Source organism: Chlorocebus sabaeus, chromosome 8, assembly GCF_047675955.1.
Source record: "Chlorocebus sabaeus isolate Y175 chromosome 8, mChlSab1.0.hap1, whole genome shotgun sequence".
In the NCBI taxonomy this organism is placed as follows: Eukaryota; Metazoa; Chordata; class Mammalia; order Primates; family Cercopithecidae; genus Chlorocebus; species Chlorocebus sabaeus.
In genome coordinates, this window is record NC_132911.1 from 42,639,545 (window position 1) to 42,666,383 (window position 26,839).

The window sequence follows — 26,839 nt, forward strand, 5'->3', positions numbered from 1 at the left end:
GCTCAAGCAATTCTCCTTCCTTAGCCTCCCAAGTAGCTGGGACTATGAGTGTGCACCACCATGCTCAGGAAATTAAAAAAAAAAAAAATTTGTAGTGATGGACTCTTCCTATGTTGCCCAGGCTTAGAACACTCTTTTAATAAATGCTGCATCACCCAAGTTCTTAATAACACAGAGAACAATGCTGTATGGGAAAAAAATGTTTGTTAAGGACTCTTAAAAATCATACTCTGAATCAGGAGTTTGAGACCAGCCTGGCCAACACAGTGAAACCCCATCTCTACTAAAAATGCAAAAAAATTAGCTGGGCATGGTGGTGGGCACTTGTAATCCCAGCTTCTCTGGATACTGAGGCAGGAGAATCTCTTAAACCTGGGAGGCGGAGGTTGCAGTGAGCCGAGATCACATCACTGCCCTTCAGCCTGGGCAACAGAGCTAGACTCTGTCTCAAAAAAAAAAAAAAAGAATACTCTGAATGGGGAGAAGTTTTAAGAACCCCTTAGGCCTTAGGCAATTTATTTTTATTTTATTTTGTTTTTATCTATTTTTTGAGATGGGGTCTCACTCTGTCACCCAGGCTGGAGTGCAGTGGCACCATCATAGCTCACTGCAGTCTTGACCTCCTGGGCTCAGGTGATCCTTCCATTCCAGCCTCCCAAGTAGCTGGGACCACAGGCCTGAGCCACTTTGTCCAGCCTTGTTTTATTTTATTTTGCTGTTTTATTTTTTTTTTATTTAATTTGTTTAACTTAGTCATAAATTTATTTATTTATTTTTATTTATTTGTTTTGAGACAGAGTCTTGCTCTGTTGCTCAGGCTGGAGTGCAGTGGCACAAACTTGGCTCACTGCAACCTCTGCCTCCCGGGTTCAAATGATTCTCCTGCCTCAGCCTCCTGAGTAGCTGGCACTACAGGTGTGTGCCACCATGCCTGGCTAAGTTTTTTTATATTTTTAGTGGAGATGGGTTTCACTGTGTTAGCCAGGTTGGCCTCCATCTGCTGACTTTGTGATCCACCCACCTCGGCCTCCCAAAGTGCTGGAATTACAGGCATGAGCCACCACGCCCAGCTGCTATTTCGGTACATAGAATGTATAGTGATCAGATCAGGGTAATTAGCATATCCTTCATCTCAAACCTTTATCACATCCTTGTTTTGGGAAGTTTCAATACCCTCCTTCTATTTATTTGAAACTGTATAATTTATTTTGATTTTTTAAAAAAAATATATATATATAGGTTTGTTTCGAGACCGAGTTTTGCTCTTGTCAACCAGGCTGGAGTGCAATGGCACAATCTCAGCTCGCTGCAATCTCTGCCTCAAGCCATTCTCCTGCCTCAGCCTCCCAAGTAGCTGGGATTACAGGTGCGTGCCACCATGCCCAGCTAATTTTTGTATTTTTAGTAGAGACAGCATTTCACCATCTTGGCCAAGCTAGTCTCAGACTCCTGACCTCAGGTGATCCGCCCACCTCAACATCCCAAGCTGCTGGCATTACAGGCATGAGCCACTGTGCCTGGCCTATTTTGATAATATTTTATGTTTCCACAAGTGATATATGATAAGGCCTTATGTCTAAATAAGTCTAAAAATACTTTTGATGAATATATAAGTTAAAAATTCCTGGTAATAAGAAGCCTTGTTTTTTTTTTTTTTTTTTTTTTTGGAGATGGAGTTTTGCTCTTGTTGCTCAGTGCAATGCACGATCTGGGCTCATTGCAACCTCCGCCTCCCAGGTTCAAGTGATTCTCCTGCCTCAGCCTCGTGACTAGCTGGGATTACAGGCATGTGCCACCATGCCCAGCTAATTTTGTAATTTTAGTAGAGCCCACCTCGGCTTCCCAAACTGCTGGGATTACAGGCGTGAGCCACCGCACCCAGTCATTTTTTTTTTTTTTTTCCGAGACAGAGTCTCACTCTGTCACCCAGGTTGGAGTGCAGTGGCGTGATTTCGGCTCACTGCAACCTCTGCCGCCAAGGTTCAAGTGATTCTCCTGCCTCATCCTCCTGATTAGCTGAGATTACAGGCGCCTGCCGACATGCCCAGCTAATTTTTCAAAACACGTGTATTTTTAGTGGAGACAGGGTTTCACCATCTTGGCCAGGCTAATCTTGAACTCGTGACCTCATGATCCACCCGCCTTGGCCTCCCAAAGTGCTGGCATTACAGGCGTGAACCACCACGCCCGGCCTAAGAAGGCATTTTATCATTATTAAATTGGCAGCTGTTTTTCTTTCATAGTGAATGATATGAGATAGTAGTTCATTGAACATTTAACGTCCTAAAGAATCATTGAGAGGGCTGAAGAACCAAGCTGAGGTCAAGAAGCCAGGAAGAATGCCTGAAATCATGCAGAAAAATGCTATAACGTGGACATGGCTCCACCACCACCACCCTCAGCCACTACCATCTCACCCCTCCAAAGCATGCATGCTGCTGCTCCCACCACTAACAGCCCTGTCCCGCTGCTCCCTGCATCCTAGCCAATACTGACCAGACCTCTGTCTAGCTGGGTTGTAAAGCCTGCTGGAGACAATCTCTCACCTTTGTGCATTATTAGCTTTTCAGACAAAGACTATTGTGGGTATTAATGCCCTTGCCACAGAGGGAAACTGGGGAACAAACATCTGGCATTTTTGGCCTTTATAGTGGCCTCAAATGGGCTTGGTCTCTGGCCAGTACTCATAGAAGAAGGAATTCTCCAAATATAAACAGGAGACTCAGATGTGGGGCAGCCAGAAAGAATGATAAATATCCATACAGGAAGAACTGGGGTGAGATTTCCTGGTGAAATTATAATGCCCTTCTTTTGAGGCCCACGTTGAAAACATCACAGTTGGCTGGGTGCAGTGGCTCACGCCTGTAACCCCAACTCTTTGAGGCCCAGGCGGATGGATCACGAGGTCAGGAGATTGAGACCATCCTGGCCAGCAGACTGAGACCGTCCTGGCCAGCATGGTGAAACCGTCTCTACTAAAAATACAAAAATTAGCTGGGCATGGTGGTACTCACCTGTAGTCCCAGCTACTTTGGAGACTGAGGCAGAAGAAAAGCTTGAACCTGGGAGGTGGAGGTTGCAGTGAGCCGAGATAGTGCCACTGCACTCCAGCCTGGGCGACAGAGTGAGACACCATCTCAAAAAAAAAAAAAAAAAAAAAATCACAGTTGGTGGGCACAGTGGCTCACATCTGTAATCCTAGCAGTTTGGGAGGTGCAGGCGGGCAGATCGCTTGAGCCCGGGAGTTTGAGACCAGCCTGGGCAACATGGCGAAAGTCTGTCTCTGCTGGGCATGGAGATGTGCACCTGTGGTCCCAGCTACTTGAGAGACTGAGATTGGAGAATTGTTTGAGCCAGAGAAGTGGAGGTTGCAGTGAGTAAAACTGCACCACTGCACGCCAGCCTGGGCGACAGGAGACCCTGTCTCTAAAAAAAAAAAAAAAAAAAGGAAAAATCAGGGAAAGCTAGAACCACAAATACCCTGAGGCCACTCAGAAACCAAAGTCTCAGGGATGCCTAAGGCCCCCAGAGACTGCAGTATTTTATCAAGAGGGAAGGTCCTGGGGTCAACAACATACATACAGGATGACGCTGAGCATCTTGGAGCTTGGAACTTGGCCACGGCGGTTTACAAAGTGACTGATTCCTTTCTTTCCAGCCAAGGCCCGCCCCCGCTTCCCCCTTTCCCCTTCCTCTTCCCCCCCTCCCCTTACCTACCACTTTGTTTTAGCATAAACAGCTTTCTTCTCAAGCCAGGAATTCCTTCCACAATGTCCCCAAACCAATGATCATTTAAGGTCTTTATCATGCCCAGGGATGGCAAGCTCATTACTTCACAACGCGATCCATGACATTCTTGGACAAGTCTGATTATTTAGATGTTTCTCCTTATAAAGGGCCAAAGTCTGTCCTCAGCTTTTTTTTTTTTTTTTTTTTTTTTGGAGATGGAGTCTCACTGTGGCCCAGGCTGGAGTGCAGTGGTGCAATTTCGGTTCGCTGCAAGCTCCACCTCCCAGGTTCACGCCATTCTCCTGCCTCAGCCTCCCCAGTAGCTGGGACTACACGCGCCCGCCACCACGCCCGGCTAATTTTTTGTATTTTTAGTAGAGACCTCAGGTGATCCACCCACCACAGCCTCCCAAAATGCTGGGATTACAGGCGTGATCCACCGCTCCCGGCCTACATAATCCCAGCACTTTGGGAGGCCGAGGCTGGCGGATCAGGAGGTCAGGATATGGAGACCATCCTGGCTAAAACGGTGAAACTCCGTCTCTACTTAAAATACAAAAAATTAGCCGGGAGTGGTGGCAGGCGCCTATAGTCCCAGCCACTCAGGAGGCTGGCATGAGAATGGCATGAACCTGGGAGGTGGAACTTGCAGTGAACCAAAATCGTGACACTGCACTCCATCCTGGGCGACAAAGCAAGACTCTGTCAAAAAAAAAAAAAAAAAAAAAAAAAAGATGATGTATATATTAAAATTTGAATTTGTCATCCACGTGTTTTAGCCTCTAGATCATCTTGTGAATAAGGTTTTTTTCTTTTTGACATTGACATTTTCTAGACATGGTCTAAAAATGTAGACTAAGTCTGCAGTGCATTGAAGATGGGGAAGGGCAATTCTTTGCCCCAGGTTTTGTGTGTGTCCATTTATGAACCAAATAAATTCATGTTTTTTTCATAGCTGTGAGCCTATTCTGCAAAGACATTAGAAGCAAGTTCAAGGGGGTACAGCTTGCAGCCCAACCTTGGAAAACTTCCCTGAGGAGTTAGTACAGAACAGAAAATCCAGTTCTCTGTCCCCAGATGCATAATTCATCTGCCAGCAGAGCAGTTTTTAGGTGAAAAGGCCCCAACAGAAGCACTGGTAGAAAATGACACCAAGAAATGGTGAGTGTTTGGAGTTCAGGCTCTTAGATGTTACTCAACTTTGCACAAGTATTAGTAAACTTTCCACGTGTCCTGAAATTTGTGCAAATAAGTTCACGAAGTCATTTCCAAATTGCTTCTAGTATTTAAAATACTTCCTCAGGGAAAGCTGGAATTCGGCATATTAGAAATGTGTAACCATTTCTTATTCTTAAGAGTCTGAAACCCTAGTTAAGCCCTGGTTTTCCAGATTGTTTGCTTTTGTAAAGAACGCTGCCATATATGATAAGCATGGTTTTCTTCACCATATATATCTAGCACAGGGTGTCCAATCTTTGGCTTCCCTGGGGCACATTGGAAGAAGAATTGTATTGGGCCATGAATGAAATACACTAACACTAATGATAGCTGATAAACTTAAAAAAAAAAAGTTTTAAGAAAGTTTATGGGCTCATGCCTGTAATCCCAGCATTTTGGGAGGCCGTGGTGGGTGGATCCCGGAGGTCAGGAGTTCGAGACCAGCCTGATGAAATCCCTTCTCTACTAAAAATACAAAAATTAGCCGGGCATGGTGGTGGGTGCCTGTAATCCCAACTACTCAGGAGCTAGTACTTGAATATCACACAGAACCATAAACCAGGTGCACATCTTCTCCTTCCTTTGTCAACAGATCATAGGGTACTTCCCTTGAGGCCAAATGCCCAAGCTGGGAGAGAAAAGGCAGTGTAGCAGAAATAGGAACTGGAAATAGGAACCATTGGGGTCACTTCTTTGTGTAACTTACTTGTGCCTTCAGGACGTGCTTGGACCCAATCATGTTTATACTACTTCCATTTGATAATGAAGTTCTTCTCTGCATGCCCAACTTTATGGTTTAGTGGGTCAGATGACATCCAGTTTATAATAGGCAGCTCAGGTTGCATGGTAACTTGGCGGCCTATGGTCAAACATTCAGTTTCTACTACAGTCCATTAGCAGGTCAAGAGCTGTCTCTCAAAAGGAGAGTATTTATCTGTGGATGATGGCAGGGCCCTGCTCCAAAGTTTTAAAGGCCTGCACTGTGATTCACCTATAGAGTCCTGCAAAAGACTCCAAACAGCATCCCTGTATGACACAGACACCACACGCACCATTAGATCTGCTGGATCATATGGCCCAAGTGGCAAAGCTGGCACAACAGCCTGGACCCATTGTAGAGCCTTCTCCTATTCTGGATACTACTCAAAACTAGCAGATTTTTGGATCACTTGTGAATGACCCAGCATAACACACCCAAAATGAGGAATACGTTGCCTCCAAAATCTAAATAGACCAACTTGGCATTGTGCCTCATTCTTGGTTGTAGGAGGGATCAGAAGCAACAACTTAATCCTTCACCTTAAAAGAGGTTTGTTCTTTTTTCTGTGTCTTAAGGTTATTGAATTTTTCTTTTTAAAGATAAAGATATGTCTTTCTTCTTTTTAAAAATATGGGTGTTTACAGCTACAAAATTCCCTCAAAGCACTGCTTTAGCTGCATACCAGAAGTTTTAGTATTTTGTGTCTTCGTTTTTATCTATGGCAAGGTATTTTCTAATTTCTCTTGTGACTTCTTCTTTGACCCATTGGTTGTTTAAATGTGTTTTTAAATTTCCACTGTGAGTTTATCTAATTTATTGTTATTGATTTCTAATTTTATTCCATTGTGGTCAGATAATATACATTACGTCAGCAGCCCCTAACCTTTCTGGCACCATGGATCAGTTTCTTGGAAGACAGTTTCTCCATGGACTGGGAGTGGGGGATGGTTTCGGGATGAAACTGTTCCACCTCAGATCATCAGGCATTAGTTAGATTCTCATAAAGAGCGTGGACCCTAAATCCGTTGCATGCACAGTTCACAATAAGGTTCATGCCCCTATGATAATCTAATGTCCCCACTGATCTAACAGGAGGTGAATCCCAGGGAGTAACACTCGCTCGCCCACCACTCACCTCCTGCTGTGTGGCTTGGTTCCTAACAGGTCACAGACTGGTACCCATCTGTGGCCCTGGGGTTGGGGATCTCTAAATTATATGATTTAATACTTTAAAACTTACTGAGATTTGTTTTGTGACCCAGTATGTGGTCTCTCCTGGAGAATACTCCATGTGACTTGAAAAAAATATATATTCTCTATGGTTGGGTGCAATGTTCTATAGAAGTCGGCTAGATCTCTTTTGTTTATAGCACAGTTAAAGTTTTCTCTATCATTGTTGATCTCCTGCTTAGTTGTTATATCTAATATTGAAGGTGGAGTACTGATGTCTTCAACTGTTGTTCAATTTTTGTTGAATTCTCCCTTCATTTCTGTCAGCTTTTGCTTCATGTATTTCAGGGCTCTAATGTTAGTTGCATATGTGTTTATAATTCTTATATCTTCCTGATAGATTGACTCTGGTATCATTACAAAATTTCCTTTATATCAAACAACATTTATTTATTTATTTATTTATTTACTTTTTTTGAGGTGAAGTCTCAAAATTTAGAACTACCTGTATGAGAAAACATGCTTTTCCATGTTTCTTGCTTGTTCACTTTTTTTTTTTTGGAGACGAAATCTTGCTCTGTTGCCCAGGCTGGAGTGCAGTGGCATGATCTCGGCTCACTGCAACCTCTGCCTCCCAGGGTGAAGCATTTCTTCTGCCTCAGCCTCCTGAGGAGCTGGGACTACAGGCACGTACCATCATGCCCAGTTAATTTTTGTATTTTTAGTAGAGACAGGGTTTCACCATGTTGGCCAGGCTGGCCTTGAGCTCCTGACCTCAAGAGATCCACCCACCTCGGCCTCCCAAAGTGCTGGGATTACAGGCATAAGCCACTGTGCCCAGCCTCTAGTAACATTTTAAACAGCCTATTTTGCCTCATATTGCCATACCCACTTCACGTCTGTTTTAGTCCTTATCTGCAGTCTGTCATTTCCATCCTTTTACTTTTATCATAAGGCTAAAGTGTGTCTCCTACAGACGGAGCTTGTTTTTCATATCCAGTCTGACAATCTGTGCCCTTTGATTAGATCAGTTCACATTAGATGCTATTATTGGTATAGCTGGATTTACATCTGCCATTTTGCCTTTTAGTCTCATGTCTTATTTCTCTAGTCTTCCTTCAACTGCTTTCTTTTACATTAAGTAAACATTTCTAGTTTAAGATTTTAATTATTTTAATGATTTTCTTCACTACACTTTGGACTTAGTTTCTAAGTGGTTGCTATAGGCTTACCATATATATCTTGTTATAATTTACTTCAACTTACCAGTGCGATATTTTGCTATATATAGTTCCATTACCTCTTCTCCCATTTTGTACTATTATTAATATACATGTTACATCTACATGTTACAAACCAATAATGCATTTTTATAATTATCATTGTAATAATTTCATGTCTTCTGAGGAAGCTCAAAAAAAGGCTGAGCAATTATGTATGTATGTGTTTATTTTTTAATTTTTTTTTTGAGACAGAGTCTAGCTCTGTCACCCAGGCTGGAGTGCAGTGACGCGATCTCAGCTCACTGTGACCTCCGCCTCCCGGGTTCAAGTGATTCCCGTGCCTCAGTCTCCTGAGTAGCTGGGACTACAGGTGGCCACCACCACTCCTGGCTTTTTGTATTTTAGTAGAGATGGGGTTTCACCATGTTGGCCAGGCTGATCTCAAAACTCCTGACCTTGTGATCCACCCGCCTCAGCCTCCCAAAGTGCTGGGATTACAGGCCTGAGCCACCATGCCTGGCCGCAAGTATGTATTTATAGTTTAATCAATCTTTATTATTTGTTTCTCCACATTTCTTCCTATAGATTTAAGTTCTCATCTGGTGTTATTTCTTTATTTCAGTGCAGCTTGCTTCTCATCTGCTTCTTACTATCAAACATATTACATCTCTCTATGTTACAGGCCTAACACTAAAATTATATATATATATAGTTTTTGCAGTTGCTTTTAAATAAGAAAAAAGATGCAACTATGTGTCTTTTATAATTACTTACATAATTATCTTTACTGGCAATCTTTGCTTTTTTGAATTACTGTTAGGTGTCACTTGCCTTCAGCCTGAAGAGCTTCCTCTAGTATTTATTTTAAGGTGGGTTGGCTAACAACAGATTCTGTTTTTCTTTTTCTGAGAATGTTTCTGCTTGATCTTCATTTTTGTAGATCAATCTGTTTCTCCTTTTAATTCTGCCAATTTTTGTTTCATATACTTTGGTGGTCTGTTATTAAGTGCAAAAATGTTTATGATTGCTACGTATTTTGGTGTATTAAACTTTTTAATTAATATATAATGCCTGCTTTGTCTCTTGTAACTTTTTTAAAGTCCATTTTATCTTCTGTTAATACAACCAACTAGTTCATTTTGATTACTATTTGCATGAAATATCTTTTTCCATCCTTTCACTTGTTATTTGTGTCTCTGGACCTAACATGAGTCTCTTACAGGTAGCATATAGTTGGGTCTTGTTTTTTTTGCCCTTGTTGCCCAGGCTGGAGTGCAATAGTGCAATCTCGGCTCACTGCAACTTCCACCTCCTGGGTTCAAGCAATTCTCCTGCCTCAGTCTCCCTAGTAGCTGGGCTTACAGGCAACCGCCACCACGCCTGGCTAATTTTAGTATTTTTAGTAGTGATGGGTTTTCACCATATTGGCCAGGCTGGTCTTAAACTCTTGACCTGAGGTAATCTATCTGCCTCAGCCTCCCAAAGGGCTGGGATTATAGGCATGAGCCACCGCACCCAGCAGGGTCTCTCGTTCTTTTTTTTAAAAAATCCATTCTTCTAATCTCTATCTCTTGATTAGAAAGTTTAATCCAATACATTTAAAGTAATTATTGATGAGGAGGGATCTACTTCTGTCATTTTGCTATTTGTTTTATAAATGTCTTATAGCTTTTTTGTCCCTTATTTCCTGCATTAGAATCTTCTTTGGTGTTCAGTTGACTTTTTTCATAGTGAAATATTTTAATGACTTTCTCATTTTTCTCTTGTGTATAATTCTATAACTATATTCTTTGTGGTTACCTTGCGGATTACACTTAACATTTTAAGGTTATAACACTCTAATTTGATTTATGTCAGCTTGGTTATAACACTCTAATTTTGATTTACGTCAGCTTGGTTATAACACTCTAATTTTGATTTATGTCAGCTTGGTTATAACACTCTAATTTTGATTTATGTCAGCTTAACTTTAGTCCATACAAAAACTCTACTCTGTTACAGTTCCATCCTCACTCAGTTACTGATGTCTCAAAATTACATCTTTATACATTGTGTGTCTAAAAATAAAAACTAATAATTATTTTTAATGCATTAGTCTCTTAAATTATATAGAAAATATGTGAAGTTACAAACCGTTACAATAATACTAACCTTTAGACTAATAATCATCTCCTTTTAAATGTATTAGTCTCTTCAATAATGTACAAAACAAAAAGTGGCATTACAAACCATTGTTACAACAATATCAGCTTTTACAGTACCAGCTTCTGCCCATGTATTTACCTTTACTTAGATTTTTTTTCTTCAGGCAATTTCAAGTCAATGCCTAGGGTACTTTCATTTTAACCTGCAGGACTCTCTTCAGCATTTCCTATATGGGCAGGTCTAGTAGTATAACAAACTCCCTCCTTCAGCTTTTGTTTATCTGGAAAGGTCCTGATTTTTCTCTCTAGAGATTTTGGTTGACAGTTTTTTCCTTTTATCATTTTGAATATATTAGCTCTGCCTTCTGGCTTCCAAAGTTTGTGTTAAGAAATCTGCTGATCATTTTATTGAAGATCCTTTACATGTGATGAATTGTTTTTCTCTTGCTCTTTTAAGATGATTTACGGTTTGAAAGTCTTAGTGTTGTCTCCTTGAGTTTATTCTACTTGACATTCATTGAGTCTCTTGAATGTTTCTATTCATGTTTTTCATCAAATTTGAGATGTTTTCAGCCATTATTTCTTCAAATAACTTCTCTGCCCTTTTCTCTCTCTCTTCTTCTGGGACTTCCATAAAGTGTACATTGATCTCTTTGGTGGTGTCCCACAGGTCCCTTATGATGTTCACTTTTCTTCAGTCTTTTTTCTTTCTTTTACTCTGACTTGATAATTTCAATTGTCCCATCTTCAAGTTTACTGATTCTTTTGCCTGCTCAAATTTATATTCTTCTAGTGATTTTTTATATTTTTCAGCACCAGAATTTTTTTTTAAGGTTTTCTATTTCTTCATTGATATTTCCATTTTGTTCATACATCATTTTCTTGACTTTCTTCATGTCTTCCATTAAAGATATTTCCTAGGCTGGGCACAGTGGCTCACGCCTGTAATCCCAGCACTTTGGGAGGCCAAAGCAGGCAGATCACGAGGTCAGGAGTTTTGAGACCAGCCTGGCCAACATGGTGAAACCCCATCTCTACAAAAAATACAAAAAAATTAGCTGGGCATGGTGGCATGTGCCTGTAGTCTCAGCTACTCAGGAGGCTGAGGCGGGAGAATTGCTTGAACCCGGGAGGCGAGGTCACGCCACTGCACTCCAGTCTGGGAACAGAGTGAGAGTCTGTCTCAAAAATTAATAAATAAAGATACTTCCTCTAAATATCTTTAACACCATTATTTTAACATTTTTTTTAAATAGGTATGCCATATAGTCTTTCTCAGTGATAGTTGCTGTTGGGTTATTTTTTCCCTTTGAATGGGCCATACTTTCCTGTTTGTATGCTTCGTGATTTTTGTTGAAAACTAGACATTTGAATTTTATGATGTGGTAAACCGTGGAAATTAGGTTCTCTCCCCTCTTCAAGGTTGGTTGTTTTTTATTTTTGTCTTGTTTTGGCTTTTATGCTTTTAAGCTGTCTCTGTGGCAAGCATGAGACTGAGGTGTAAACTTAACATATTCTCAGGTCTCTTCTGAACCTGCACCCTTCTCTGACTATGCACAGTGACTTTCTAATTCCCCCTTATATGTGCAATTGTTTTTGATTTAATGCCTGGCCCTCAAAAGGGTAAAAAAAGAAAAACGAAGGGAGTGAGGGGAAGACACCAACCCTTTAACTTCCTTGGAATTTGCTTTAGCTAAAGGGGAAGGGACTTGCAACTGTCTGTGGGGTGCATGTCACAAAGGCTGTTCACCTGTGTTTGCATGTCCTTGATCTAAGCAGCAATCAGTGATCAGACATTAATCCTGATATTTGAATTTTGGATATTGCCCACCTTGGCTTCCACAAGTCAAGTCACATGCAAGCTGCTCCTGTAGCTTGTGCACTACTTGCCATGGGGTTGTGGATGGGAGATGAGTAACTGCTACCAAGCCGAGAGCTGAAATTGACCAAAATTAATCACAGTTTGTAATCCAAGCCTTACCACTACAAGTTGCAAGCCTTCAATAGACTCCAGAGTTCCAAAATAGTTACATCAAATTTTGCCAGTCCCACTGTAGTGTAGGTAGTGAGACAGATTTCTGGTGCTTCCTACTCTGTCATCTTCCCAGAAGCAGCCCCCTTTACCTTCATGCTTGAAAGATAATATTGCTACATAGAAGATTCTTGATTGAGTTTTCCCTTCAGCACCTTGAATATGCCATCCACTGCCTTTTGGCCTCCATTTTTTCTGAGAAAGTCAGCTGTTGCCCTTGGAACTAGTCATTTTTCTCTTATTACTTTCAAATTTTTGTCTTTGGTTTTCAGCATTTTTTACTATTATGTCTGGGAGTGGATCTCTTTGCATTTATTCTGCTTGATGTTTATTGAGCTTCTTGAGTGTGTGCTTTTTTATCAAACTTGAGAAATTTCTAGTCATTTTTTCTTCAAATATTTTTTCTGCTCTCCCTCTGCCCCTCTTCTTCTGGTACTCTCAATAAGCATATTTGGTGTGGTTTTTTTTTTTTTTTTTTGAGGCGGAGTCTCGCTCTGTCGCCCAGACTGGAGTGCAGTGGCCGGATCTCAGCTCACTGCAAGCTCCGCCTCCCGGGTTCACGCCATTCTCCTGCCTCAAGACTCCCAAGTAGCTGGGACTACAGGCGCCCGCCACCTCGCCCGGCTAGATTTTTGTATTTTTTAGTAGAGACGGGGTTTCACCGGGTTAGCCAGGATGGTCTTGATCTCCTGACCTCGTGATCCGCCCGTCTCGGCCTCCCAAAGTGCTGGGATTACAGGCTTGAGCCACCGCGCCCGGCCATATTTGGTGTGTTTAATGGAGTGCCGTATTTCTCTGGGGCTCTGTTCATTTTTCTTCATTTTTTTTTTTTTTCCTGTTTTTCAGATAGCATGATCTCTACCTTAGGTTTACTGATTTTTCTTCTGCCAGCTTGAACTACTGTTGAGCTTCCTTTTTCTTTTTTTTTTTTTTGTAGAGACTGAGTCTTGCTGTGTCACCCAGGCTGCAGTGCAGTGATGTGATCTTGGCTCACTATAACCTCCACCTCCTGGGTTCAAGCAATTATCCTGCCTCAGCCTCCTGAGTAGCTGGGACTACAGGGGCACCACACTACACCTGGCTAATTTCTTTCGTATTTTAGAAGAGATGGGGTTTCACCACGTCTGGTCTTGAACTCCTGAGCTCAGGCAATCTGCTCATCTCGGCTTCCCAAAGTGCTAAGATTACAGGCATGAGCCACCATGCCTGGCTAATATTTTTTGGTTTTTTTTTTGTAGAGATAGTGTTTTACCACGTTGCCCAGGCTGGTATTAAACTTCTGAGTTAAAGCAATCTGCTCACCTCAGTCTCCCAAAATGCTGGGATTTCAGGCATGTGCTACTGTGCCTGGCCCTGTTTGCTCCTTTATTTCATTACTTGGCTGCACTAATTAAGTTTATATCTTCTTCAGTGTGAAGTCTCTGATTTCATTCCTTAAAAGGTGCAGCCTTAGGTATACAGTCACCAGGGATAACAGTAGTTTCAGCAGGTCTGTCTTTGACTGCTTATTTTGCTGTGTTTGTTGGTTTCACACTCAGCTGTTAGTCTCCAATTTCCAGTTGATTTCTCTATTGTTTTTGACGATGCCCCAAGGCATGAATGGCTCCACAGTGTGATCCTATTAAATTTGGCCCCTTTGCAGGGGTTATCTGATCTGACCCCAAGAGAGCCCTGCTTTTTTTTTTTTTTGAGATCAAGTTTTGCTCTTGTTGCCCGGGCTGGAGTGCAATGGCGGGATCTGGGCTCACTGCAACCTCTGCACCCTGGGTACAAGCGATTCTCCTGCCTCAGCCTCCCAAGTAGCTGGCATTACAGGAATGCGCCACCATGCCTGGCTAATTTTGTGTTCTTAGTAGAGACAGGGTCTCTCCATGTTGGTCAGACTGGTCTCGAACTCCTGACCTCAAGTGATCCACCTGCCTTGGCTCCCCAAAGTGCTGGGACTACAGGTGTGAGCCACAGTGCCGGCCTCTGACCAAGGAGGGCCCTTCTTAGCTGTCTCTTCCTTTGGTCCTTTCTGGTAAATTACTAACCTACAATTTAGCTGTTGTTGTGGAGCTACTAACTTTCTCTTGTTTACCACTAAATTCTCCATTGTTTTTGAGAGCATCCTTAGGGTTGAACTTTCCCAGTGTTCCAAATTGTCAGTTTGGAAATAGATTTGGAAATAGCTTCAGAGCTCTCTATTCTTTTTCTTAAGACGACGGAGTCTCGCTTTGTTGCCCAGGCTGGAGTACAGTGGCGCCGTCTCGGCAGGGTTTCACCGTGTTAGCCAGGATGGTCTCAATCTCCTGACCTCATGATCCGCCCGCCTCGGCCTCCCAAAGTGCTGTGATTACAGGCGTGAGCCACCACGCCCAGCCAGAGCTCTCTGTTCTTATAACCTGCATCTCCCTGGGGAAAATCTGAGTCATTGCTCTGGAGCTAGGAGTGAGGAAAGTGGCCTGCTTCTCCGGGAGTTACATGCCTGCTTTATGGGCTCAGTTGAGACTATAGCCTCAGTTGAGACTATAACCTCTGGTGTTCTTGGCTTACTTCTCCTGGCATGGAAAATTCATCTTGAGTGAGGTATGGAGAAGGTGATCAAGGCCCTCTGTCTTGGCCTGCCATACCTATGGTAGACCCTCCACCTAGAGTGGAAGTCGGTTGTAGGGAGTCCCTGACCTCTTGGCTGGACCCTCCTGGAATTTAGTTTCTGCAACACAAAGCTAGAAGGACATGAAAATACTGGCAACCAGCCCCTCCCTGAAAGATACCATAGCCCTTGATTGGGAGTTAAGGGAGTACGATCTTGACCATATCCAAGAAGATTGAGTGGAGCTTCAGAGTAGAGCTTCTATAGCACCGAGTTGGGATAGGGGGTTTGGTTAGGGAGAAATGGGTTGTAGCCTAAATGCCACAGACTCAATGTCCTTATGGAGATTTAGTAAACTTTCCTTATCATTTCTTCATTTGCTATATTCCCTTAGGACAATTGGCAGAGACTTTAAATGGTTATTTAAAAAAATTTTTTTCTTGCCAATACACTTTGGAAGTCATTTTTCTATGAAATTATTGTTTGTATTCTACGGTTTTACTAAAAACTAAAACAATGAAGTTTATTTGTATCCCTTAGGATATTTTAAAAATAAAATTTTTATAATCTCAAGACATAAAATACTATGAATTTAAAGAGAACAAATAAAAATTCAACAGATTTTTAATTTAAAAAATATTTATCATTCAGAAAAATCTCAGTAGAATAAAGCTATATCCAAGGTTTAAAAAGACATAGAATTATAAGAGAACATTACCTTGAGCAAATTTTTCTATTACTTTTAAGTATAATAGTATTACTTATTTGCAAAGCACTGTTGTTGCTCTTCAGTATTTTTCTTTCATTTGAGTGACTATACTTTAAAACACAAGACTATATAAAATCATAATGCCAAGCAACACCATTTACCATCAGCTGGAAAATCTATTCTTTTTCTTTAAATGCTATTCAGGGTGGACTATCTTTTAAAAATTCTGGAACACAAATGGATTTTAAAATACGCTGTTTACTATCAACTTTCTAAAAGCTAGAGGTGGTGGATATGTGTACACATGTATTTTTTTTTTTTTTTTTTGAGATGGAGTCTCGGCTCTGTCGCCTAGTCTGGAATGCAGTGGCATGATCTTGGCTCACTGCAACCTCCACCTCCCAGGTTCAAGTGATTTTCCTGCCTTAGCTTCTTGAGCAGCTGGGACTAAAGGCGCACGCCACCACGCCCGCCTAATTTTCGTATTTTTAGTAGAGACGGAGTTTCACTGTATTGGCCAGGCTGGTCTCAAACTCCTGACCTCAGGTGATCTGCCCACCTCTGCCTGCCAAAGTGCTGGGATTACAGGTGTGAGACACTGCACCTGGCCACACATGTATTTTTTTTTAGCACTAAAAGATGATCAGGGAATATTAATGCAAGCTAAAAAGCCCGTATCACGTGAAACTTTCATTTGCCATCACAATTATTATAATTCTAAGAAAGGGATCACATAAATTACAACTGAAAGAAAAAAAATCCCCTCATGTACTTGGATTTCCAAGTACAAAGTTTTGCTATGTTCTCACTGCAACAACAGAATTATTTTTAGTACACGTAACTCGTATACAATTAGTAAACATTTAAATTAGTTGTTAAAAACTTAAAACTTCAATTGGAATGTGATAATTCACGCCAAGCAGCAATTCAAGTGACCTTTATATTTGTATTATAAGGCAGTATTAAAAGATTGAGACCGGCTGGGCATGGTGGCTCACGCCTGTATTCCCAACACTTTGGGAGGCCAAGGCAGGCAGATCACCTGAGGTCGGGAGTTCAAGACCAGCTTGGCCAGCATGGAGAAACTCCGTCTCTACTAAAAATACAAAATTAGCTGGGCATGGTGGTGCATGCCTGTAATCCCAGCTACTCGGGAGGCTGAGGCAGGAGAATCCCCTGAACCTGGGAGGTAGAGGTTGCAGTGAGCCCAGATTGCACCATTGCACTCCAGCCTGGGCAACAAGAACTAGACTCCTTCTCAAAAAAAAAAAAAAAAAAATTGAGTTCTTGTCCCTGTTTGTGTCAGACTGTTTCACTATGCATGAACAGAACCTACTTTTCTTGGCAGACCTTCTTTTCTTGGCAATGTTATAAACAATACAATAGTCAATTCAGAAATAAGTACCTGCGCCTCAAACTTCTGTTTAACTACTATGATAAATTATTTAAATGAAAGCAGTTGGCATACATGCTGCTTGCTTAGTTCTCTCCAAATGGGGATTTATGTCTGTTATGAAAAGAAAGTAGCTTGAGGTTAAATAATAATGCTAATATGCTAAGTAATTATGATTTCCATTTTTATAATCTAACCTGGATTCTTCATTCTGGGACACACACATAGGATTTATCTTTTATGTAGAAGAGTACTTAGATTGAAGGTATATACTTTTCTCTTTCTTTCTTTTTTTTTTTTGAGACGGAGTTTTGCTCTTGTTGCCCAGGCTGGAGTGCAATGGCACTGCCCTCACTCACTGCAACCTCCGCCTCCCAGGTTCAAATGATTCTCCTGCCTCAGCCTCCCAAATAGCTGGGATTACAGGCATGCGCCACCACACCCGACTAATTTTGTATCTTTAGTAGACAGGGTTTCTCCATGTTGGTCAGGCTGGTCTCGAGCTCCTGACCTCAGGTGATCCGCCCGCCTCGGCCTCCCAAATTGCTGGGATAACAGGCGTGAGCCACCATGCCCAGCCAAAGGTATATACTTTTCAAAGTATTTAGGAATAAATCTAAATATTCCTGAGTACTTCCAGGAATTGCTAGAAAGACAACATATAAAACCAAACTACTTGAATACTTTGTAGCCTCTAAAAACAGTTATGAGTTCCATGAATAATCTGTAAAAGTCTTCTGATTGATCAGCATTAGTTCTAAATGATGTTATCAGACTATGTAACTTCAAGTAATTTTTTTTTTTGAGATGGGGTCTCGCTGTATTGCCCAGGCTGGAGTACAGTGGTGCCATCTCAGCTTACTGCAACATCCACCTTCCAGGTTCAAGCAACTCTCCTGCCTCAGCCTCCCAAGTAGCTGGGACTACAGGCGCTCGCCACCGTGCCCTGCTAGTTTTTGTATTTTTAGCAGAGATGGGGTTTCACCATATTGGCCAGGCTGGTCTCGAACTCCTGACCTTGTGATCCATCTGCCTCAGCCTCCCAAAGTGCTGGGATTACAGGCGTGAGCCATGGTGCCCAGCCCAACTTCAAGTAATCTTCCAATCATTATTTCTATTTTTGAGATACTGGTTCATAAAACATCAAATATCCATGAATCACAGTGCTATCCACTGGCAGCATGGCAGTGAACTACAATGAAAACCAGTTCTACAAAAGACACTTTGAACGCCATTGTTTCACACCTTTAATACTGTCTTAAAGGGTCTATTACTCTTCAACTATCTTAGTGTACTTTGAAATATAAAAGTAATAATTATCATTGGAACAGTTATTCTAAATCTAATAACTCCTATAGTAATATTTGTTTACTCAGAACATATTTTCATTTCCAATATATGTAAAATTTCTCACAAATATAGAACAGAACTCACAGTTTGAACAGAAACCTCAGTGTTTAAATCTCCACATTCAGTAAAATAAACACTACATAGTAGGTTGTTCTGAATATAAATCACTCATTTAAGTAAATGGGATATAATTTCTAACTTGTGTTAAAAGTGAAGAAATAATTTTTTATGTGAAGCCTTGCCCCAACTCAGTCAAGTGCAAGATTATCATATGATACAAATCAAACTCTACTAACACAGCACATTGGTCAGAGACATTGAAGGCAGATACATAACTACAGCTGGGGAACTGGATGTCCTTCAGCTAGAGGGTAATGAAAGAAAAAAGCATATCATAGATCAGGCCCCAGTTTTAATTACTTCATTGATGACAATGCCTTACTTTATTTATTGAAGAATGTTTCTTCCACTGAAAATACACTTCTAATTTTATAATGCTAGACAGTAGGGGAAAAAATAGGAGCCCATTAAAAAAAAAAATCCACTCTTAGAATCTAAAGTTACTGATCAGATACGCAATGACTCTCTTCTGCTGTGAAGACAATCAAATCTTTTTTTCTTTTTAAGTACTGACTTGCCAATTTATCTTTGATAACTGATTCAGAAAGATAAATGAACCATGTGACTTTACATATGAGAATATGTACATATATATATATATTCTGAGAAGTTATGTCCCATGATCTGACCCATACTTCTGATTTAAAATATAACTAAGTTCTCTCAATAAAACAGTACTAATTTTAAGTTTTAAACTGAAGTCACCCTTTTACCACACTGTTCTCATTCTCTTTACTTTTTATTTTTACATTATTTCTATAAATACTAAAAAAAAAAAAACCCAAATCCCCAGTCTTGAACCCAACTTACATTAGAGGTCTGACGTTAGTTTATAACTTTTAAAATATTTTGTTAAAATGTAAAAAACCTGAAATTACAAACAAAAAAATTTATACTTTTACAGTATATATCGAATTTTTTTAAAAAAATATTCTGAATTGTTTTTATATAAGTAATCAAGTGTTATTTTTTTTAAATGAAACTCCTTTATAGGCTAGAGGAGGATATGTGGTATTGCCCCATTAGAAATCAATATGCATTTCATTTTTTTATGCTGGTACTTCAACTATTTCAAAGTAGTCATTTGGTAGAATCACATAACCTCTTTCTGATACGTCGTCCTTCTCTTTCTGGAAGTGAACAACCTCCTTTAATTTTTCAAGCTGCCGTTCTTGCCTTCTGCATCGCTGCTGTGCGGTCTTGAGCTTCTTTCTGAGTTTTTCAACTTGCTGTTCTAGCTGATGAATCCTTTTCCGCTGATGCATTGTATCCTCCACAGTATAGTTGTGGTCACAGAAAACTGAGAGATTAACAGGGGTCTGAAGAGGCGGCATTAGTAATCCAATAGCAGCATCAACCTGGGAAACAGGAGGCGGTAAAGGAGGTGGAGGAAGCTGTTCCTGTGGCTCCAGAAGATCTTCTTTCTAAAACAAAAATACAAAGTATGTTTGAATTTAGTAACTAAAAATAACAGTTTAAAACAATTTGTGGACTGACCAGGGGTAGTGGCTCACGCCTGTAATCCTAGCACTTTGGGAGGAAGAGGTGGGCGGATCACCTGAGGTCAGGAGTTTGAGACCAGCCTGGCCAAACATGGCGAAACCCCGTCTCTACTAAAAATACAAAAATTAGCCGGGTGTGGTGGTGTATGCCTATAATCCCAGCTATTCGGGAGGCTGAGGCAAGAGAATTGTTTGAAACCAGGAGGCGGAGGTTGCAGTGAGCCAAGATCATGTCACTGCACTCCAGCCTGGGTGACAGAGAGACTCTGTCTCCCAAAAATAAATAAATAAATAAATAAATAAATAAATAAATAAATATTCTGTGGAATTTAAGAAATATTAGACTTTTTTGGTGAATCAGTGGTATAGAAACATTCCAAAATGAGAAAACAGTTTCAGTTTGAATAAACTTTTCTACCTGCAGTAAAGGGATGGTGCAAGAAAGAGACAAAATGAATAATCAGATCCAATTAAATACTAAGCACTGAGGAGAAAAAAATGCTTTGAAACTAAACTGTCACTGATAAAGAAAACCCAAAACTTATCAATATATAACTGGTAGTACAGAGTGATTCTTAAGTAAGTTACAAGGGCTGGACTAAGTTTCTTAGTGTGAGGATATTTATCTTAAATAAACCGCATTTTGTGTTTTCAGAAGTGTATCACTGTTAACTACACAAAGTTCCAGGCACATTTATTCTCTTTAACTGAATTTTCCACGTTTTAATCAATGAACATATCAATTTGATAAACAGAAAGCAACCCAATATTTTAAAACGCATATTACCTTGTCATGTGGCTCAGTACAAAGAAATATCGTGGGCACAGCATTCTCTTTCAGTAACTTGTTGTTGCACTCTCTCTTAAAGCAGTCTGGAGTAAAGTGCTCTGAACAAATACTGCTATACTTGGTGGGTTTAAAGTTTTTTCTTCTGACAGCTGCCTCCCATTCTTTACAAAGACTGGGTCGAGTAAGAGGAAACCTAAGAAGAAGGCATAATTCAATTATCTGTGCTGATTTTTTTAAATAAACGCACCCAAACTTTCCAACTTAGGAAAGATCTTACATTGGTATTAAAGATGTTACAATGGTATTATCATACTGGATTAAAGATTAGCTCTAGTTATCTATCTCATTTATTAATTAAAAAAAAATTTTTTTGAGACAGTCTTGCTCTGTTGTTAGGCTGGAGTGCAGTGGCGCAGTCGTGGCTCACTGCACCTCCACCTCCTGGGTTCAAGTGATTCTCCTGCCTCAGCCTCCCAAGTAGCTGGGACTATAGGCGCCTGCCACCACATATGCCACCATGCCCAGCTAAGTTTTGTACTTTTAGTAGAGACGGGCTTTCACCATGTTGGCCAGGATGGATTCGATCTCTTGACCTCGTGATCCGCCCACCTTGGCCTCCCAAAGTGCTGGAATTACAGGCGTGAGCCACTGCGCTGGGCCCTCATTTATTAATGTTTAACTTTTTATAGTGAGTTCACCAAAAGATTCAAGTAAAATACATACTATAGAATAAATGTGCCCGTGGCTCATGTCTGTAATCCCAGCACTTGGGAGGCCAAGGTCCGAGGGACTACTTAAGTCCAGGAGTTTGAGACTAGCCTGGGCAACACAGCAAAACCCTGTCTCTACAAAAAATACAAAAATTAGCTGGGTATAGTGGTATGTGCCCAGGTACTTGGGAGGCTGAGGGTGAGGTGAGAGGATTCCTCGAGCCTGGGACGTCAAGGCTGCAGTGAGCTGAGATGGTTCCACTGCACTCCAGCCTGAGTGACAGAGCCATACCCTGTCTCAAAAAGAAAAAAACTGTATTCTATTTTTACCAGTAATTTTCTGTGTGCTGCACAGAAAGACAAAGATTGCACATTTGTATCTATGTACTGGGAAAGAGGGGCTTCTAGTTCTCTTAGCATCAGTCTGACAAATACGAATAGGCTAAATTTGAATTAAAGGCAGATAATAACGAAAGAAAAGTATTTATTTTCTAATCAACTGGGATGTCCATTAGGCCCAGGTAAACGGGGATAGTGAGAGTTTAAATTTATTGTGGTTTTACTCTTCCAAATTAAGGATTTGGTAAACTGGGGGGATTAGAAAAAAAAAACAAAGGAAGGGGGTTTCGAATTTACCTTTCACAGTTTTCTCTTCTATGTACAATATGCTAGAGCCTGACTCTGCTAGTAAGAGATCTTTATGACAGTCCCTTTTCTTTGTACAACATAGCACTCTCTGCTGCCACTATGCAGATGGTGGGATAAGTGGTACTCCTAGAAAATCTCAGCTGGGGCTGGGCGTGGCCTGTAATCCCAACTGTAATCCCAGCACTTTGGGAGGCTGAAGAGGGCGCATCAGGAAGTCAAAATATCGAGACCATCCTGGCCAACATGGTGAAACCTCGTCTCTATGAAAAATACAAAAATTAGCTGGGCGTGGTGTTGCGCGCCTGTAGTCCCAGCTACTTAGGAGGCTGAGGCAGGAGAATCGCTTGAACCGGGGAGGCAGAGGTTGCAGTGAGTCGAGATCGTGCCACTGCACTCCAGCCTGGTGACAGAGCAAGACTCCATCTCAAAAAAAGAAGAAGAAGAAGAAAATCTCAGCTGGAAATGGCCTCTATACGTATAAACTAGGGTGGCATTTGCTGGTAAAATTCAGTACCTATGGCCTCCTGGCTCTGTAAGCATAAACTATGGTAGCATTGGCTGCTAAAATTCAGTACCTAGGGCCTCCTGGCACAAGGACCACAAATTTACAGCTGTTTGTGAGATTCTGTTAAAATCTTTCCCATCTACTCTCCCTAAACCTGTTCTTTTAGATAAGGGATAAGATGCAGGTTAGCTCTTCTTTTGATTCAATCTGTATGTGTTTAAACCTAGCAGAAACAGTTTATTTCTCTGTTTTTTGTGTGTGTGTGTGTGTGACATGGAGTCTCGCTCTGTTACCCAAGCTGGAGTGCAGGGCAAGATCTCAGCTCACTGCAACCTCCATATCCCAGGTTCAAGCGATTCCCCTACCTCAGCCTCCCAGGTAGCTAGGATTACAGGCGTACGCCTGTATTTTGTATTTTTAGTAGAGACGGGATTTTGCCATGTTGGCCAGGCTGGTCTCGAATCCTGACGTCAGGTGATCTGTCCACCTAGGCCTCCCTAAGTGCTGAGAATTACAGGCATGAGCCACTGTGCCTGGCCAAAAACACAGTTATTTCTGACGTGTGAATACCCTCCTTAAACTTGTTTCCAGTGCCAGTGAAACATTTTCCATAATTTTAGATTCCTTCTGCCATGCCATCAGAAACGTGGGTGGGGAGCTGCACATGTAATCCTGTTACCATCACCTGACCTTTTCCTACATTTCGAAAGAACATGTTTACAGAAATTCCAATTAAATCAAGAGACAATATTAGGATATCCTGAACTGAATCCTGTAAGTGTTCTACCCCCTTCGCCAAGGGGTAACATCATTACTCTGGAGACCTCTCTATGTTCTACAGTACACTCTTATTTCTATAGGGTCCATCTCACGTGATATCAAACACTTAAAAAATGCATGGACACTCCCCTAGTAAACATAGATGGCTCCACACCAAAAAATAAAAATAAAAAATAAAAAAATTGAAAGGATATTTAACATTTTGCTTTTGTAATTACTTACCTAATTATAAAAGATAATTAGCTAATTACCTATGGCTAATTTGTATAGTTTACCCCTGGATCTGATTTCTTAGCTATCATCTGCATATAGTTGTCAGGAATTCTTATAAAGAAAACAACATAAATGTAATTAAAATTTGTAAACAAATTCAGCTGAATGTTATGTCACATTTTACAAGCGTTTGATTATCATAAGTAATTGCAACTTTGCACTTTTTTCCCATTTTCAAGAGAGTATTTTTGATCCTAGCACTCTTAACTGTGCTACCTATTGGATAAGACAGCTCTGAAAGCTGTGGGGCAGTTTCTTTCGAAAGAGCTTCCTCTATGCACAGGTAATGCCATAATAAATAAAGACCAGTGTGAGTCATTTTATTATGATCCATGCTGTAACTGTCCATATTATCATTATTGTGTGCTGAAAAGATAACGATTTATCTTGGCAGTACCTGAAGCTTTCTTCAAAACTCAGGGTCCTTAAAGCTTAGTTCCTAGAGATTTGGGGCAAAAATTCTCTGTGATTTCCCAGCCAAAAAACCCTTAATTGCTACGATGCTGGCCTCCCATCCACGGCAAGGGAGAAAAATAGTGATTTCTTCGTTTGAAGGCCTTTGTTTCTATTTCAAATTTACCCCTAAGACGTTATTACAACACCTGGCTGCTCTGTGACCCTGGTGGCGGCAAAACCCGCGCCACCATAGGCATCGCCCGCGGGCTCCAAACTCGTCAACCCAGGCCTCGAGCGAAGCCTGCAACGAGGACCTGTACCAAGAGCGCAAGAAACAACCGCCGCGGAGACGCGCGCCGAGAACGCGCGATCGGGCTACGGTTCCCAGCAGGACGCGGCGGGAAACGCCTCGCGCGGCCGGCCCCAGACCCCACCCGCCCCTCGCGCGGACACGCGCCTGGCTCCGCCCCCGGCCCGGCCGGTCGCGCGCCCCCACCCTGGCTAAGACCGGCCCCGCGAGGCGCGCAGGGTCCTCACTTGTGGAAAGAAACGGGCTTGTCCTTGTCGTAGCGGTTCTTGCAGCCGTAGGCGGAGCAGGACTGCACCATCCTTCCGGTCTTCAGGAACTTCACTTCTGCCGCCGCAGAAGGCAGGGGAAGCTGCTCTGTGTCGCCGCGCTCGGTTGGACACCCTCGCTCTTTTGTAGCTTTGGCCAACAGTTACAGTGATGGTGGCCTCCCCCGGGGGTGACTAGTGTGCCCGTTTTGTTGTTTGCATTAGCAGAAGGACCACAGCCATCGCCCGTCTCCCATCTCCAAGATGGCGGAGGCAGCTTCAACCTCACCTCTCGCGAGGGGTGCGTCCTACTGTCTCTGATTAGCCCCGAGGTCAGAGGTAACGATTCCTGGGAAGCTAACTATTGGCTGAGGCCAGGTGTTTCCGGCGATGGCTTCAGAGTTGCGGAAGTGGGCGGAGCCCTGAACTTCCGGTAGGCAGGAAGGAACAGCTTGCGTGGGAGGAGGTGCGGCGGGAGGCCGGATTCCAGGGGCATCCTCCAGCCGGGGCTGTTCCCGTGGGTTAATTGATGCGGAGCTTTTCTGGGGCGGCTTACAATAGGAAACAACTAGGGCCTCTTGGAGAACAGGTGTAAAGCCGAGGTCGTTGTCTGATTGCGCCCATTTCTCTAAAAGGGCGGACACAGATGATGTATGATTAATAAAATTGTGGAACCTTTTCCCAGAATGCTGATCTTTTTCCCATTACCTGTGTCTTCAGGCATCACAAGTCTCTGAGAGCCAACGTGACAGGTTTTTAGCAATGAAAAAAGACACTCGCCAAATCATCTGAATTGCCAACGCAGAAGCATTATATATATGTATATATGTATGCATATATACGTGTGTGTGTATATATATGTAATTTTTTTAAAAAATAGAGGCAGGATCTCCCCACGTTGCCCAGGCCAGTCTAGAACTCGAGCTCAAGGGATCCACCTATCTCGACCTCCCAGTGGGTTGGGATTAGGGGAGTTGAGCCACCAGGCCCTCCCTCCCCAGAAGCTTTTCTGAAGGGCTGTCCATTGCTGTGATTTACATGTGCTGTGTTGCAAATAGGGAGCTGCTGCAGCAATTTTCACATCTGAGAGAGAATATGTCAGAGGGGTTCGAAATAGAGCGACTCTGTTGAGTGAGGGCTAGGAAAATGAGGCTGGGACTTGCTGGGCTGCATTCCCGGAAAGTTAGGTGTTCCTAGCCTCTAGATGTATACCATTAAGGCAACAGATCGATAATGTTTACTAAACAGACCCAGACTTCGAAGTGTCCAGATATCTCGATATTTTGAGAACAGAAGCATTCCTAATTTTGCTTTAAAGATAATAATGGACTGGGCACAGTGCCTCACGCCTGTAATCCGAGCACTTTGGAAGGCTGAGGCGGGCGGATCACTTGAGGTCAGGAGTTCAAGACTAGCCTGGCTAACATGGTGAAACCCGTCTCTACTAAAAATACAAAAATTAACCGGGTGTGGTTGGCACATGCCTCGAATCTCAGCTACTCTGGAGGCTGAGGCAGGAGAATCGCTTGAATCTGGGAGGCGGAGGTTGCAGTGAGCCGTGCTTGCACCACTGCACTCCAGCCTGGGCGACAGAGTAAGACTCTGTCTCATAAATAAATAAAGATATCGATTCTTACATAATATAGTAATTAATCCTTTATCACAAACCCTTGTAGCACAGCACATCTCCCCGTGATCTTTTTTTATTCTATATATAAACTAAGTGTTGTACTTAGGGTGGATGCGTTCCTTCTGTTTCTTTCGGGAACGCCCTACTCTCTCTGTGGAGTAGCTGTACTTTCACCACTTTACATTCTTAATAAACTTGCTTTTGCTGTGCACTGTGGACTCGCCCTGAATTCTGTCTTGCATGAGATCCAAGAACCTTGCCTTGGGGTCTGGATTGGGACCCCTTTCCTGTAACAGTTTTACTTCATTCCCTGCTCCTTTCCTTTATATAGATCTGAGCCAGGCAAACCTGGAGAGCAAAATGTTGAGTAATCCCTTGGCCCTTATTCTCTACCTTTCCTGCCCCTTTAAATGTTGGTGTTTCCCCGGAGTTCCATCTTCTGGCCTCCTGTAACTCCTAAACACCCTGCTCCTTAAACTGAACCAAATACCATAATTCTCTCATGTTTTATTTCCTTTGTATATCCGTTCTGCCTTTGGGATTATCATCTGTGAATTATCTGTTCAACAGTTGCCTAAACCAGAAACCTTGGAGTCATCTTGGATTAGTTTTTGTCACCCATAAAAT

The 26,839-nt window shown here is 41.9% G+C and overlaps 1 protein-coding gene across 2 annotated transcripts; it reads right to left on the reverse strand.

The window, feature by feature from the left end:
- Positions 1–18,698: 18,698 nt before the first annotated feature.
- THAP1 (THAP domain containing 1) lies at positions 18,699–24,898 on the reverse strand. Of its 2 annotated transcripts, XM_007962347.3 has the most exons (3): positions 24,565–24,898; positions 20,713–20,908; positions 18,699–19,847 (listed from the first exon to the last, which is right to left on the reverse strand). In XM_007962347.3, exons 1-3 carry the CDS (start codon positions 24,633–24,635, stop codon positions 19,473–19,475), a joined length of 642 nt encoding a protein of 213 aa, XP_007960538.1. In that variant the 5' UTR covers positions 24,636–24,898; the 3' UTR covers positions 18,699–19,472. The 2 variants fall into 2 exon arrangements, with proteins under 2 accessions (XP_007960538.1, XP_007960539.1); XM_007962348.3 differs by lacking the exon at positions 20,713–20,908 and having other exon boundaries at positions 24,565–24,876.
- Between the last annotated feature and the right edge of the window lie 1,941 nt (positions 24,899–26,839).

Excerpts from the sequence above, each read along its gene's own strand:
- THAP1 (XM_007962347.3), bottom strand. The coding sequence starts at position 24,635 with ATGGTGCAGTCCTGCTCCGCCTACGGCTGCAAGAACCGCTACGACAAG. Across the intron at positions 20,909-24,564 it reads AAGCCCGTTTCTTTCCACAA|GTTTCCTCTTACTCGACCCA; the intron begins GTGAGGACCCTG and ends CCTTCTTCTTAG. Across the intron at positions 19,848-20,712 it reads GTACTGAGCCACATGACAAG|AAAGAAGATCTTCTGGAGCC; the intron begins GTAATATGCGTT and ends TTTTTGTTTTAG.